This window comes from Canis lupus, chromosome 26 (assembly GCF_048164855.1).
Source record: "Canis lupus baileyi chromosome 26, mCanLup2.hap1, whole genome shotgun sequence".
Lineage (NCBI taxonomy): Eukaryota > Metazoa > Chordata > Mammalia > Carnivora > Canidae > Canis > Canis lupus.
Window position 1 is genome coordinate 21,090,289 of NC_132863.1, and position 15,553 is coordinate 21,105,841.

A 15,553-nucleotide genomic window follows, 5' to 3' on the forward strand; every position below is an offset into this window, starting at 1 on the left:
GTCTATGCTTTGCTCCTTATTGCTGTGACCTTTGGGAAGATGAAATGATGGGTCAAAATGCACTTGGCCCCAGGGATGACCAGTGATTAGGAGCACCTTCGGCCACCTTCAGCACTGTTGCCCTTCTTTTAAAACCTAACCCCTCAGCACCCCCACCCCTGACACAGGTGGGGGGGTCAGGCCCCCACAGCTCAGTTTCATGCAGCTACCTCCCACAAGGGCCTGTAGTCTTGTGGGTGAAGGTCATGTCTTTATTTATTCATGAGAGACGGCGGGACGGGGGGGTGGGGGGTGCAGAGACACAGGCAGAGGGAGAAGCAGGCTCCATGCAGGAATGAAGGCCATGTCTTAGAAGCTCCTGGACTTGTTCACGTCTGTCCTCACGGCTGGGCAAGGGAAGTCACACTCAATTGAGTGAGGGGCCCGAAAACCTATTTGTCCTAGTTCCCAACTTCTCACCGAAAACTTGGTTTTAACTCACCCTCCAGGGACTCTGTTTTGAAAACTGCTGTTTAAAATGAACTAACAATTGGAATTTTTCTTTTCTTTTTTTTTTTTTTTTTTTTAAGTTTCTGGGATCACTCTGATGAACTCAACACTTGATAATGTGACACGATTCTGGTGTAATTCTGCCAAAAGTACAGAAACCATCTGAATCGTTTTCTACAACTTCCATGTGAGCAATCATGCTGTTGTTGCCTGTTAGAGGAGCTGAAGCAGCTTGTGAATACTCAGAAGACCATCAGGGACCCAACCAGTGGGTTGCAGACCTCCACCTCCAATCTCAGAAGACAGGAATGTGAAGCCCAGGTCAAGGGATCACAACTCAGGTCCTCCAGCATGTGAGCCCAGAGCTGTGGATGTGGCCTGGAGAACCATAGAAAATATTCTTCCTTCCATACATGAGGTCTTGATGGCCGTCTACCATCAGAGACAAAAAATCCAGCCCAATTTATTGTTGAAGTAATAGAGGATATATTTATCCTTGGCCTGATGTCCAAAGACCCAGCTCTGGGCTGGATAAATATATCCTCTATTACTTCAACAATAAATTGGGCTGGATTTTTTGTCTCTGATGGTAGACGGCCATCAAGACCTCATGTATGGAAGGAAGAATATTTTCTATGGTTCTCCAGGCCACATCCACATCTAATTTCCTTCTGGAGTCCTGAGATGTCTGCTCCAAATTAAGTGTCATCCAAGTGCCACAACTTCTAAAGGCCCTGGTAACCGAGGCTTAGCTATGAGCCAGCAAACTTGGCAGTGAATGCAAACTCTCTCATCTCACAGCACCCACCCTGGGTACCATGGGCGGTGGTCCCTAAAACACCAGTTTAGCTTTACCCACTTTGGGTAAGGTCTGTGGCCGGCTGGGAGGAGACATTAGGAATTATTAAACATCTTCAAAAAAAATGACAAATAAGGGAGAGCTAGAATCCACCACTGAGTAATCTTTAAAAATAGTTAAGTTTTCTGGAACAAGAAATTGGCCAGAATTGCCTGGAGTCCAGCTTTGTTTAAAAAAAAAAAAAAAAAAAAAAAAAAAAAAAGAAAGAAAGAAAGAAAGAAAGAAAGAAAGAAAGAAAGAAAGAAAGAAGAAAGAAAGAAGAAAGAAAGAAGAAAGAAAGAAGAAAGAAAGAAAGGAGAGAGAGAGAGAGAGAGAGAGAGAGAGAGAAAGAAAGAAAGAAAGAAAGAAAGAAAGAAAGAAAGAAAGAAAGAAAGAAAGAAAGAAAGAAAGAAAGAAAGAAAAGCTATTGGTAATCTTCCAAGGCAAGACTACTAAGGACCACTATCTTCAGAGATGAACAGAAGGCAAGACAATACTTTCACCTCAAGCCAAAGTATGTATCTAAAATTTAGCACTTCGTTTAGGCAGTTTATATAGAGGGCACTTTCACAACCTCCTGTGATTCCAACAACCTCAAAAAGAGGTATCCCATTTTATGGATAATAAAACCTCAGTAAGATAAATATGATCTACCCTCATTTAATGGATGATAAGACCCAGAGAGGTAAAATAACTTGTCTGAGGTCACATGGGGGCCAGTAAGCCACAAAAATGGGACCACTTAGTCCTGGACAGTCCACTAGGCAACACTCCTTTCAGAGGAATCCTATGTTTCCAATCCAAAGTGCATTTGTTCACCGTTGCAAGAAAAACTAAAACCAGTGAGTCCTGATCTGAACATTACTCTGACCTCTACAATCCCAGATTACGGAGGCCTTTCTTCATCATGGGGGCAAGAGTGCTTCCTAAACTCAGGTGGAGCTCAAGCCACAAGGTTTAATGGGAAAGCTGACAAGTAATAAGCACACAAAAATTCCGTCCCTTTATTTAGGGCCTTGAATAACTCCTGCTTTCTAGGTCTCCAGAGGCCCCCTACTCCTCAGCAGCTCTCTTTCAAAGAACATTCCAAGAGTCCTCTATCCCATTGGTTCTCAGAGGTGTGGTCTGGAGTGCAGGACTCCACAAAGCCAAACCTGTTCAAGGTAATACGAAGACGTGTTGGTCTTTTTCACTTTCATCCTCTCAAGTGTACAGTGGAGTTTTCCGGAGGTTACATGCTGAGTGACACAGCACCAGGGTAAAATCAGAAGCAAATAGGAGAAACCAGCTGATTATAAAGGCAGACAGGAAAATGATTTGTAAGAATATTAAAACAATGCCACTCTACTCGTTAAATTTTGAAAATATTTCTCATAGATGTTAACATAAGTATCATAATCTGAGTTATTCATTTGAAAACCTTTAAAAGTTTCTCAACTTTAATTTTTAATACTACCAGTGTCCTTAGATATAACCCAAAACAAGCTTTGTAGAGTCTTCAATTTCTAAAGTATAACTGGGCCTTTAAATTAAACAAAACCTGGAGAATCACTGGTCAATTCTATCTGCAATTCCCTTCCTCTCATTCCCTCTCAAACCTGCTCTGGTTCAAGAGCAGGTATCTTCCTTATATGCCACCAAAATTGCTCAGGAGTGCCAATGACTTTCCAGTTGCTAAAAGTCAAAGGTCAATCGTCAGTCCCCATCTCCCTCAACCCACCAGCATCATATGGGCCATGGCCAATTGCTCCCCCCTCCTCCTGTCTTGTCTTCACCCGCTTCCAGGACACCATACTCCAGGTCTCCTATCTGGCTCCTTTCCCTCTCCCCAACTCCACTATGGGATGGCCCAGAGCCCAGTCATTCTTTGAGATTTCTAGGCCTACTCTGGCGCCTTGGCCATCTCTGAATTTCCATCTCTAGACCAGATCTCTCCCCCGAACTCCAGGCTCATCCAACTACCCACACCTCACCTCTGTACTTGGATTTTTAAATAGGCATTCCAAACTTTCCCATGACAGCAAAGCCTAACCTTCTCCAGCCCAACCTGTTGCTCTCCATGTCCTTCTCATCTCACGTGGTGGCAACTCTATCCTTCCAAAGACTTCCAAGGCCAAAACTTCCAAGTCATCTTTGATTCCTTTCTTTCAGATCTTATATTCAATTCAGCAGGAAGTGGCTGGCTGACTTCAAAATTCACCCAAAATTTATCTCACCTCCCTGGCTCCATTGTTCTAAGCATCCATTCTCTCTCACCCGGCTTGCTATAGTAGTCTCCCACCTGTTCTCCTGTAGTTTACTTTTATCACAGCAGCCAGGATAATCCTCTCCAAGATCAGTTATTCCATGGCTGAATGAACATGTGTTCAAGACTTTCTGTCTTACCCAGGCACAAAACACAAAATTCTTACAATGGCCTACAGGCCTACTCTAGTTGACTCCCAGTTACCTTTCTTTCTTGCTTTTCTTATGACATTCCCCTCCCTGGGTATCTATCCAGCCTTCAAGTCTTTATACTGGCTGTTCCTTCTGTCTGGGAAGCTTTTTTTCCAGAAATCCTCCTGACTCCCTTCCTCAACTCCTAACCTTTACTCAAATGTTGCTGTCTCAAGAGACCCACCCTGATCTCTTGATTTAAAAGTACACCTCCACCCTCCACCTCCCAGCATTCTGATCTCTCTTATCCTGTGGTACACACCCCCCATACTTAGCATTCTCGAACATACTCCTTGTATTTATTATTTCCCCACCAGAATGTAAGTGCGACAACTGCAAGAATTTTTGTCTATTTTATCCACTAACATCTTCTGTTACTAAAATAATCACTGGCAAATAGTCTGTCAATAAATATGCTAAATACGTGGAATTAGCCTCTCTATAAAGTTTAAGTGGGTAGCGCAGGGCGGGGGAAGAGTCTGAAGACAATAGTTCTTTCCAACTCAAGTCTCTCATTCCTTAACTGGCCAGATACAGCTCATTGTCATCACAAATGATATGAAGCTTCTGGCATCACAAGGGCCAGCTCCTTGTGATTAGACCTGGGCCCAGGCCCACAAGTCCAAGTGCCCTGCTGGGACAGGCTAGGCTAGGCTACAATCAAATAGGCACCAACTGACCAAGCATTATCACCACCAGAGGTCAGAACCTGGGACACTCAGCAGAGCTATGTGCCTCATCTTTTCTTATGCCAAGGTCACTTAATTTCTCCTACCTGAAGGAATCAACCTTCTTTTAGCTAAAACTTTGCCCTTCCAAACAGCACAAATCCCAAGTGTGGCTGTCCAAATGGAGACCTGATATCAATTAGATGTGACAACCCCACAATCCTAACCCAAATTCAGGTTTTTCTTCCAATGACGACCTTCATCCTACCCCATGACAAACTTGAATGCTAACAGGTTTTTTTTTTTTTTTTTTTTAAGATTTATTTATTTTGGAGAGCTAAAAAGAGTAAGCATGTTGGGTGGGGGAGGGCCTAAGGAAGAGGGAGAGAATCTCAAGCAGACTCCATGCTGAGCAAGGCTCAGATCTCCCGAGATCAGGACCTGAGTTGAAACCAAGAGTCAGGTGCTTAACCAACTACACCATTCAGGTGTCCCTCTAGGAATTTTTTTTTTTTTTTTTAAGTGGAAGGGATGAGATGGAAATGAGAGGTGGTAGCATGAGATACAACTACAATGTGGTCTAGCCAACCCTTTCTGGGCTCTAACATGGCACTACCCCAAACCAAGCTCTAGAGAAAATCCTTACTCAGTGGGCTGCAGGACAAATTGACCAGACATCTGGAAAGTGCTCAATGTTTGTGGGAAGGAATGAAACCTAGAGTCACTCCAGGAGTAAGTTCACTGAGAACACTACAGATGTGACCAGACTCCACACCACACTCACCCACAGCACTAGCACTCTCTGAGAGCTAGGAAGGGAAAGGAAGGGACCAAGAACCCACTCAGGTGACGGATGGCTCTGTGCCCAGTGTGGCTCCTGGGAGTGGCACCACCCCTCACCACCTCCTCTCAAGGTTTCACCAAGTATAAGGGTAACTTATTTCCAGCTCACCATAATTCAGAAAAAAGGTAGGAGGGAGGGAGGGTCATGAGTAAGATACACCTATACCTAAATTTGAAGGATAGCAGATAAATGACTTCACCCCTTGTGGGGTGGCAAAGGTGAAACAAAATGCTACTGCCCACCTGGTGTATATGGTAGTCAACATTTTTTTCCCTTCCCACAAAAGTAGGCTGGATTATTTGAAAGTAAGTCAAATCTGACCACTAAGCCAGCCAGCATTTGTGTCTACTGCCATTAACCTCCCCAAATTTATTACTTTCTTTCTACTTCCACACCCGGCCAGCTGCCCTGATGATCCAGGCACTCCTCTACCCTCAATGCTTCTCAGTTTCACGTTCAACCACATCTCCTTGCTGGTAGTGTGACCAAAAGGGTTGGTCCAACTGGTCTCCCAGGCTCCAGCCCAACTCAGGCATCCATGGGCTGAAGTTCTTAACACTGACTGTTCTGCTCTGGTCCTTAGGTGGCTCCCAAATGCCTACACCAAGGTCGCATTCCAGGGTTCCCGTTTCACCTTGTTTCCCTTGCTTACACCTCAGGGTCAGGTCCAACCGCACAACCGCTGCCCTTTCTGGTATACACTTTTTGGATGTTCTGCCTTGGCTCTGCCTACTACTCTCCTGGCAGGTCACTGATTACTAAAGATCTGCCCTCTCCACCACCCCTTACCACTGGAGGCACTCAAATGTGCTAGGCTCCCTCTGGTTTTGAGTCCTTTGCAGAGGGTTGGTCCTTTTTCCTGGAATGCCTCCCTCCTCCCCCAATTCCCTACTCCTGCCTCTGGGCACCAACCTTAAAAGACTAAATGTCCCTTAATACCATTTCTCCTTTGGCCTAGAGCACCTATGGCAAATTCCGACCAATGTTTTTCCCCCTAACTAATTCAACTAAGCTGCAGAATTCATGAGGATGGGGCTGTATTCTGAATTTGCTTCCCACTTGTTAGCCCAGAGCCTAGCACAGCACTTGACAAATGAAAGCCTACGATCCATCTCTTAAATAAGCAGACTTCCATGTAGGAATATTCACTCACACATCCTTTACACTATCTCAAATGGAGGAAACCCATCATATGTCTAAACTAGTAGGAGACATCATGGTACATATAACAGAATGTCAATCACTGAAAACTGCACTTCCAAGGTATCACATGGGGAGATGCTCAGATTAGTGCTGAAAGAGTAGAAAACCAAACTGTATCTAAATATAGCACGAGCTAAACCGTGCAGAATTGGATAGGTGAATAGGAGGAATACATTAAGGATACGGTTTATTCTCTGAAAAAAATTGTCTGTACCTTTTGCACATTTTCTCCAGTAAACATTTATTAATTGATGAGAAGAAGTATTTCTACAACACTTGAGACTCCGCTCAAATGCCATGTCCACTCAGAAAACTTCTCTAGACTTTCCAGCTCTTATTCCACCCCACAGATCTCAAGACTTGTGTGGGTCTCTCATAACAAGCACTTCTTGGTCTTCAACCCTGCATCTCCCCCCAGCTCCACAGGGCCCACCGTGGGGCCCCGAGATGAAGAATCCAGTCCAGGAAGTGGGCATGCAGAACAAAAAGAGTACACTCACCTAGTTTAAAAACACTCAAGATGCTTTGCCCTGAATTTTAAGCAGCACATGTGACCTGGTCCATTCTGGTTTCAAGTTCAAAGGCATCAGGCCGGTCCTGTGGGTTAGCAGCTAACATATCTTTCAAGAGCTGCTTGATCCCCTCGGACATGGAAGTCCTGCGTTTCTGGGGGATATGCAACTCCATCTTTGGGTTTTCTAGCAGCGCCTCACCAACAGGGACGATTTCGGTCCCCTGTTTGATATAGGTCCCCAGGAGCTCCTTCTTGGTCTCAGAGTCAATAAAAGTGATTCTTTCTATCATTGCCCAGATGATAATGCCCAGGGCAAAGATGTCGGCCTTGGCTGTGTAGTGTCCCTCCCAGACTTCAGGGGCCATATAGAAGTCTGAGCCGCAGGCTGAGGACAGCCAGTATTTATTCACATTCACATTTTTATTGTCTGGATGGCCCTCTTTCCCTCGGGGGGCTAACCCAGCACACACCTTGCTGAGTCCAAAGTCTGCCACCTTGAGGATGGGGGTGCCAGACCGCTCCGTGATGAGGATGTTGTCTGGCTTTAGGTCCCTGTGCACGATGTGGTTTTTGTGCAGGAAGGCAATGGCGCTTGTGAGCTGTAGCATGAAGCTTTTGTTGGTGGCGGGGTCCGGCCTCCGGGACAGGACGTACTGATTCAGGTCTCCACCTTCACAGAACTCCATGACAAACCAGAGATAGCAGGGCTCCTCAGCATAACCCAGGATCCTTTCTCCTAAATTGAAGAAGACCGGAAAGAGCTTGAGTGCCACAGACACATCCCCAACACGCTCAGATCACATGCAGGCAGCACAGCCAGGTTTAGCTGGACAATGCTGACGAGGCTCCAAGCCAGGAGGACCAGCAAACCTGGCAGGGAGCCAGCACCGTGCAGAGTGGGCCCATCTCTACTCACTTGGGGTGAGGTGAGGTCTGCCGGGATAAAGGACACGGGTGGCAGACACTGAGGTCGAGCACCCGGCTCTGGCAGTATCGGTGCCTAGGTAAGGAACTGGTTAACTGTGCCAACCGGTTCAATGGGTAACCAGGAGGCACCGGCACTTAGTTCACCTTTCCAGGTTTCTGCCTCTGCTGCCTCACCTGCAAACGCGTGCACGTAATCAGTCACAGAATACCTACACGGGCCCTTGACATTAAGCTAATATTTACCACCCCCACCCCCTGGGAGGTAGGATGAAATAGCCCCATCTTCAAAGATGAAAAACCTGATGCTCACAGAGATGGAGGAGTCCAGGGACTCCAATACATGTGACCGGGAAGCCACTGTGTTTCACTATAGTATGTCCGGACAGACTACTCCATGTCCCGTGGGACTGCTGATGAGGCAAGGTCAGGTGTGCAAGAAGGTCATAAAAGGTCTGTTAATCCACAACAGGCAAAAAGGACCTCTCCTCCCCTCGCTCCTAACTTTTAAGACTCAGCAATGCACCTAGAATGGTACCACAATTGTTTATTTTAGAGGCATACTCCCAGCAGTGTTTCCTGCTTGCCCACTGTATCTGCTTAGCACAAGTTAGTTTCTTTTTAGAGATGAGGGGCTGTTACAGACCAATCTCCTTAGTTTCAAGGAGATAACAGGCTATGTATCTAAGACAGCAAGCATTTTAAGTATCTGCATCAAAGTCAACTTGTACTAGGAGCAGTGAAGGTGGACAGGAGTTGCCAGATCTGGGAGTCAGAAGGCGCAAGACCTGAGTTACACCTTAAAGACAGGCAGTAGATCAGTTGAGAGAAGCAAAAAAAGAATTCTAGGCTGAGAGATGGGATGGATAATGGAACACAGGAGAGGCATAAACAGGAAGGAAATCTGGTGGGAACAGGAGTCCAAAGTAGACACAAAAGTTAGTAGAATCAAGTTGTTCTGGCATGAAACTCCAGCTCTGCCTTTCCAGAAGCCTTTCCTTTTTGAACCACACCAACTCCAGGAAAGCTGGTGACTGACATCTCCAAACAAACCCCAACGTTCTTTATAAGGTAATTAACGGCACACTGAGTCCTTCTGTGGAAGTTATTTGAGGACTGTAACTGCCCCAAAGTCTAAATAGGCAGAGGTCTGATCTTGCTGATGAAAAGGCAGGGCCTGTGGTGGGTGGTCATATGGATCACTCATGACTGAGCCTGAACACCAGTCCTCTGACCCCGAGCACAGGGTCTCCATTCCACCAGAAAACAAGAGCTACACCTCCTTAAACAGCCACTGCCAAAGCAGAGTCTATGGAAACCACTGCCTTCGGAGTTCTAGGTTGAGGCAGGATGAAGAGATGGACAAGGCAAAACCTTTGGGTTTTTGACCACAATCTGACAGACCTCACTTCCCCTGTAATTATATAATTTGTTTGTTTATATTACAATCAAAGCAATACAGGTAGAACCAGTTTAGGGCAGATGGGGTGTTTTCTTTTTAAATTAGCTCTTTCCTATCTCATAATCCTCTTTCTAGGTCACTGGCTCTGGTGGGCTGACACTCTTTATCTGAAAACACTGTAAAATGATGCAGTGATCCAAAGCCCAAATCAAACCTGACTCCAGAGTAAAGATCCATAAAAAGGAGGGCAAGAAAGGTCTGCTGGTGGTAGAGCCAGAAAGGAAGCGATTAAAATGCCATCAAATTCCTTCTGTGAGGGCCACCATCAGAAAACAGTACAACTTTTTCACTGAAACAGTGGGGAAATAAAGGGTGGGGAATGGTGATTACTTTATATACAAAGTTGGTAACCAGGGCAACTCAAGTAAAAAGAAAACAAGTCTGCAAAACAGACTACATTGTAAGTCCAGGTTATGAGAACCCAGGGAAAGAAAAGGAGGGTAAGCAAGTGCCCTGGGGGGGAGGGGGGTGCGCGTGACTGAAGAGCTGGCTCTAGGGGAGCGAGCTGAGCTCAGGAGATGCTACAGGAGGGGGTTTGTGGAGAGAAAGGCACTGGAGGAAGCAGCGGGCTCCAAATCAGAGCAGCTTCAGGGAGCGTGACAGAATGGAAAACCATGGAAAGCGGCCACTTGTCCCAGAGGCAAGAAGCACTTCTTCCTTGCATGGGCCCAGGCCGTGGGCTCACTTCAGCAGAAACCATAGCATGTGTTTTCAGGCAGGAATCCCCCCGCTGCCCCCACTCCCCCCACAAACCAGAGAGAGGTGTGAGAATTCCAGTCTTTTCCTTTGGGCAGATTGCCCACCTGGGCCCCTGCCTACCTCAGGGCAGGATGGAGGGAGGGTGCATGGGGCCTGATGTATTTCTGTTGAGAAGCCAGCCAGGGTGAAGTCACAGGAAGGGTTCAGGCTAGAAGGTGACAAGTCTGGGGTTAGATGCCAGCTCTGCCCTCCGGTTAACTGGGTGGTCTCTTAGCTCAAAGGAAAACACAAGGAGACAGACACCACGCAAAGAACCTGGGGCAAAGGTCGGGGAAGATGGCTACAGCTTTGTGAGCCTCTGTCACATCCACCAACATTGAGGGGGCACTGACACCATATACTCCTGGGACTCAGGTGACGGACAAACAGATTTTGCAGAGCCTCCGTTACTTTGGAGGGAATGACATCCTGACCATCAATGACATCTCCAGAGGGCCTCAGCCAAGTCCAAGGAAGCCATGGACTCCAATAACCCCAGTGCTGTAGGCCACAGAATTGAAGCTCTCACATGCTAGGAAACCGAGGACGTTGAAATCAGAAAAGGAGCACTGAGGGGGCACTTGAGGGGATGAGCACTGGGTGATGATACGCTATACATTGGCAAATTGAACTTAAAAAAAAAAAAAAAATCAGAAAATAAAAGTGGAGAATTGTATCCTATTGCTCAGGCTGTAAATAGCCAAAACCATGTTTTCTAGCCAGAGCAAGCGGGTTTTTTTATTTTTTTAAGATTTATTTATTTATGATAGAGAGAGAGAGGCAGAGACATAGGCAGAGGGAGAAGCAGGCTCCATGCCGGGAGCCCGACAGGGACTTGATCCCAGGACTCCAGGATTGCGCCCTGGGGCAAAGGCAGGCGCTAAACTGCTGAGCCACCCAGGGATCCCCAAGCAAGCGGTTTTTGAGGTGTTCTCTCTCTAGAAGCCTTCCCTCTCCCCAAATCTCTGCTGGTGCATCCAAATATGTTTCTTTGTACCCTGCCTGAATGTCAATCTACCTGATGCTTGCCTGATTTCCCAGGGAACTTCCCTCTTCTGATGGACCACAGCCCCAGTGTTATAATTTACCAAGGCAACTGCACATCGAGGAAGGGAAAGTGCTCCAACTTTTAGGGATCACCAAACCATGGTCCTGAAATGACACCAATTCCTGGAGACACATCACTGGGGTCCGCCAGTGTATAGGGGCTCGTGAAGGTCAGGTGATCCAAGGGAGCTTCAGTGCCCGCCCAGCTCACAGCAGGCCCAGTGGTCATCAAGCCCACCCTGTGGCTGCCCCCAGTTTCAGGACATAGAACTGGAATGCACAAGCATCAACTATGTAGAATCCCCACGTGAAGCTTATAGTTTGAGGAGAGAGAAACAAAATTAAATTTTGTAATTTCCTTGTTTGGTACAGCCTGATGGTCCTGTAGGGTAAGAGTGAAAAATTTAGCTTCCCAGATCATGAGAAAAGATTGAAGTGTTAGGGATTTGAGGTAAATTAACCTGGGAGAGGCCATTGGCTTCCAGGCACCATTTAAAGGCTCACTGCGTGAGCAGTCCCTTCTCCTGGACATGCTTTTACAGGTGGGGAAACCAGGAGGAAGGTTAAGTAACTTGCCCCAGATCACTGCTGTGGCTGCTTGGGTAAGACGTGAGCCTCCACTGCTAAGCCCTTCTATCGCACGATGATGCTGCCTGGGGTCTGGGAGGCTAAGAAACACACTTGATTAGAGACAGGCCCACCTTCAGCACAGTTTGACTGCCCTCAAATCCAACAGCCAGAAGACTACAGAATAAACTCGATTTTGAAACCTATTCTATGACACAGTTTACGGGGAGACAGAGAAAATGGGGGAAAACAAGTCAAACAGGTGTCTCCTAACAAATGTGGCCTGCTTTGTTCAAAAATCTGAGGCTTAAGGATGTCAGCGCAAGCTCTGGGACAGCAGGCAACTCCTAGAAAGGGATACAATATACCCAGGGGTTTATGAGCCTATTCCCAAGCTGCCTCCAGAATATGGGACTTCCTTGCGCTCGTTCATTCCATTTAAACACTTCCTAGGCATACACTGCTTGTCAGACCCTGGAGGAGATTAGCAGTAATCCCTGACCTTGTAGAGGTTTCTGGTCATTAATGACCAGCCACAGCACCCACAGCCATGACAACAGACTAGGGAGCAATTCTGTGCGAGCAGTGGGCAAGGTGGTTAGGAGAGGCAGGCAGGCTGTGGATCACTCAAGGGTGGCCCTTGAGCAGTGTCTCCCAGGATGGAGTGTGTGCACACCACACAGCAGGGTATGAGCTCACAGCGAGGGACCCAAGTTACCGGAGGAGGCTGAGGTGAAGCTGCTCTGGAGTTGGGTCCGAAGGAACGGGGTCTGGCAGACCAAAGGCTTTGAATTTAGGCACCAAGAAATGGGAACTAAAAGTTCTTGACATGTTTTAGAACAATATCCTGCTTGCTGAGTCTTAAGTCACCAATTTTAAGTCCTATCATTTAAGATATCAGGCTGCTAACAACACTACTACACACCCCTGCTTAGGCTTAGTTCTGGTTGTCAAGATGCAGACACGTTGGAGAGCAGGTCTCAGAATCACTACTACAAGTTCCCTCTGAAGGCATGAGGAGTTAAGAGATAAAGATGGATTGGCAGCTGAGAGGTGCATCAGGAGTTTCTGAAACCCAAAGAGAAGTGAGGACTGGAAAGGGAGGTAAAAAGGGGTTGGGGCTAAGCCAAGGGTAGGGGGAGAGGCCTTGGGAGGTTTAAAAGTCAAATGAACTTAGTAACTAATATCACATGTCCTATGTGACAAGAAAGAAGCACAGAGAGTAGCCAATCCTCTCTTCTTACTCCAAACCCCTACCTACTGAGACCATAATCCTATTCCTTTCTACAGGGAGGAAATGAAGGCTCAAGATCAATTACTTGGCTGTGGTCTCACAGCCAGTAGGGGATGGGGTACCCAGGCTCTGCAGTCTGGATTCCTAACCATGATGTTCTTCTACTACTGCCTTTGTGCCAGAAGCAAAACTGAATGCCTATATGTTCTACTGCCCCACTGTGACACAGGTTCTTTGTCAAGTTCACGGTATTCCTCCAAGGACTTTCCTGTTCACCAAGTCCCTCATGTTGATAGTGCAACCACACCACCTGCAGATTCATTTTTCAATAGAGCACCAATGCTAAGATAGTTCAGCAGTGTGTGTCACAAGTTTTATTAATGCTCAACCCATTTGACCAAAAAAAAAAAAAAAAAAAAAAAAAACTCATGAGGAATTTATTCTAAGAGTATCAAAAAGATAAACAGAAACAAACGAAACTCCTATCACAGACAGCAACAAAAAGGGTACACACTAAGCACCCCAAGCACCCAGGGCTGGTTTCCTATATGACAAAATAAAGGCAAGGGATTGAAAAGAAGGGTCCAAGGATAGTTAGTGGCTAATTAAGGTACTGCCACTTAGCTGAATGCTTTAAAGGGCCATATTGTACTTCTAATTTACTTAAAAGTCAAAAGAGAAGGTCACATAAAAGGTCAGAAGGAAGTTTAATGTGAAATGGAAAAATAGAATATAAAATTATAATTTTAAGATAAAAGGTTAGAAAAAAAAAAAACCTAGATAAATGAACTCTGAATTCATTGGGATTAGTCATCCCTGGTTTTGATTTAGTTAAAAACTGTACATTAATATTTTAAAGAAGTGGCTCAGTTGAAAATCAGTCCTGAAAAGCTGAAGACAAGGACCCTTCGCAAGACAAGCTCTTCTTCCCAAAGAAAGATGAGCACAGAGACCAAGCCCTGGGCTCAATGACCTTGGGCTGTGTCCTGTCACTATAAAGAGGCTGGGTCCAGTATCAACACCCAGGGCGCGTTCGAAGTACTTCACAAGAGTAGTCAAATGTCATTGTGCACTAGACAATCAACCCCTTAGGATGGCTGCCAAGATAGATACAGTGTCCTATAGAGGCCAAGGGGCCAAGAACCTGCAGGCCTAATAGAAAGGATGGAACAAGGGCTACAGAGCCAGCCAGGCCCAGGGTCGACACCACAACCCTTCATTTACATGGCTATGTGACCCTGGGCAAATGTCTTAAGACCCTATGAATCTGTTTCATTATCCATAAATTGGGAGACACCTACCTAACTGGGCTATCATAAGGCGTCACTATGATATAGGAAGCATTGTGGATGGCACCTGGACATCAGAGGATACAACTACTGGGTGTGAATGGTTAATGTGTGCGACACTGCCCTTGGGTAGTCATAAGGCAGCACTATCAAGCACGTGGAAATTGGAAAGAGCTTCTGGATATAGATGTAGAGCCAAATAATCCCTCACTGGTGGTACTGTACAACTTACTGGACCTTGATGGATCTGGATTTTCTCCTATATAAGACCAGGTTACAAAAACACCAACTTCAAGTGGGAGGATTAGATGAGGGAGCAAGCATGAAAATACCAAGCCTAGCTATTAGTACTTGAACGTTACAGGGGTCTTGTTAAAATGCAAACTCTGCCAGCTAGGCAGAGTCGGAAATAACCTCTGGTGGCCCGGACCCATTTTTCTCTCCACATGTGACTGCCTTACCACTTATCTAGGTCTCATCTCTGGCCAGGATTGCTTCTGTTTTTACCCTTTTACAACTTATCCTGCCCTCCCCTAAACTTAGTCCACATTCCTGGCAGCTGTTCCCATAAGAGCACCTCTGAGAGGTTGCAGTGAGGTAACATCTGTTGTTCTCCTCCATGAGATCGCGCACTCACGGCGGAAGGAAACCAAGTCTCTATGCGCCTCACACATAACAGGCGTTCAATAATTGCGTGAAATGAAAGGAGATGAGAACTGTGAGCTAGAGGCTTAAAAACGAAACAGGGAAAGTTCTAGTAGTAGGTGTTTTGAATGTCTATGTTAAAGACAACCAGGTAAGAATCTACAATTTGAGTCACTAAGGACCTAATTCTTGGAAGTTTACACTATAAAAAGCCTACCTGGTGCAACCCAATTAGCCCAAACTCTCAATTAAGCCAGTTGTTGTTTCTGTCTCCTGAGGCTGGTATCTAAAATTCCCAGTGCACAGAGAAGGCAGGCAGGCAGGAGGAGAGGTCTGTGTGGCTGTCTCAAGACATTCAAGAGCAGATCAGGAAGGAGGAACAGGGTACTCGGCAGCTGAGACACATGGGAGGCAGTGCCGAAAAAATTGGCAGTGCCAAGTACTGATTAGCACATAATTAAAAAACAAACAGTAGGCATTAGTTTCTGAGTAAAATGTGATTATGCATTTAACTACTAAGAAAAACAGAAGAACCCAGAACTTAAGCCACCTGTCCCAAGAGTGTAGCACAGCTGTTAGAAGAATGGACTCAAGCTTGAATGCTTAGGCTTGGACCCGAGTGGTTATTTGCTTAGCTGTTTCACATGGGGCAATT

General features: G+C 46.0%; 1 protein-coding gene across 2 annotated transcripts in view; it reads right to left on the minus strand.

Annotated features, from left to right (window-relative positions):
* Nucleotides 1-15,553, minus strand: part of STK35 (serine/threonine kinase 35) — a 44,469-nt gene that overhangs the window by 22,880 nt on the left and 6,036 nt on the right. For both annotated transcript variants that reach the window (XM_072800309.1, XM_072800308.1), the window contains exon 3: nucleotides 6,979-7,728. In XM_072800309.1, the coding sequence (XP_072656410.1) occupies nucleotides 7,016-7,728 (713 nt within the window). In that variant the 3' untranslated portion in view covers nucleotides 6,979-7,015. The remainder of the gene's footprint in view (nucleotides 1-6,978; nucleotides 7,729-15,553) is intronic.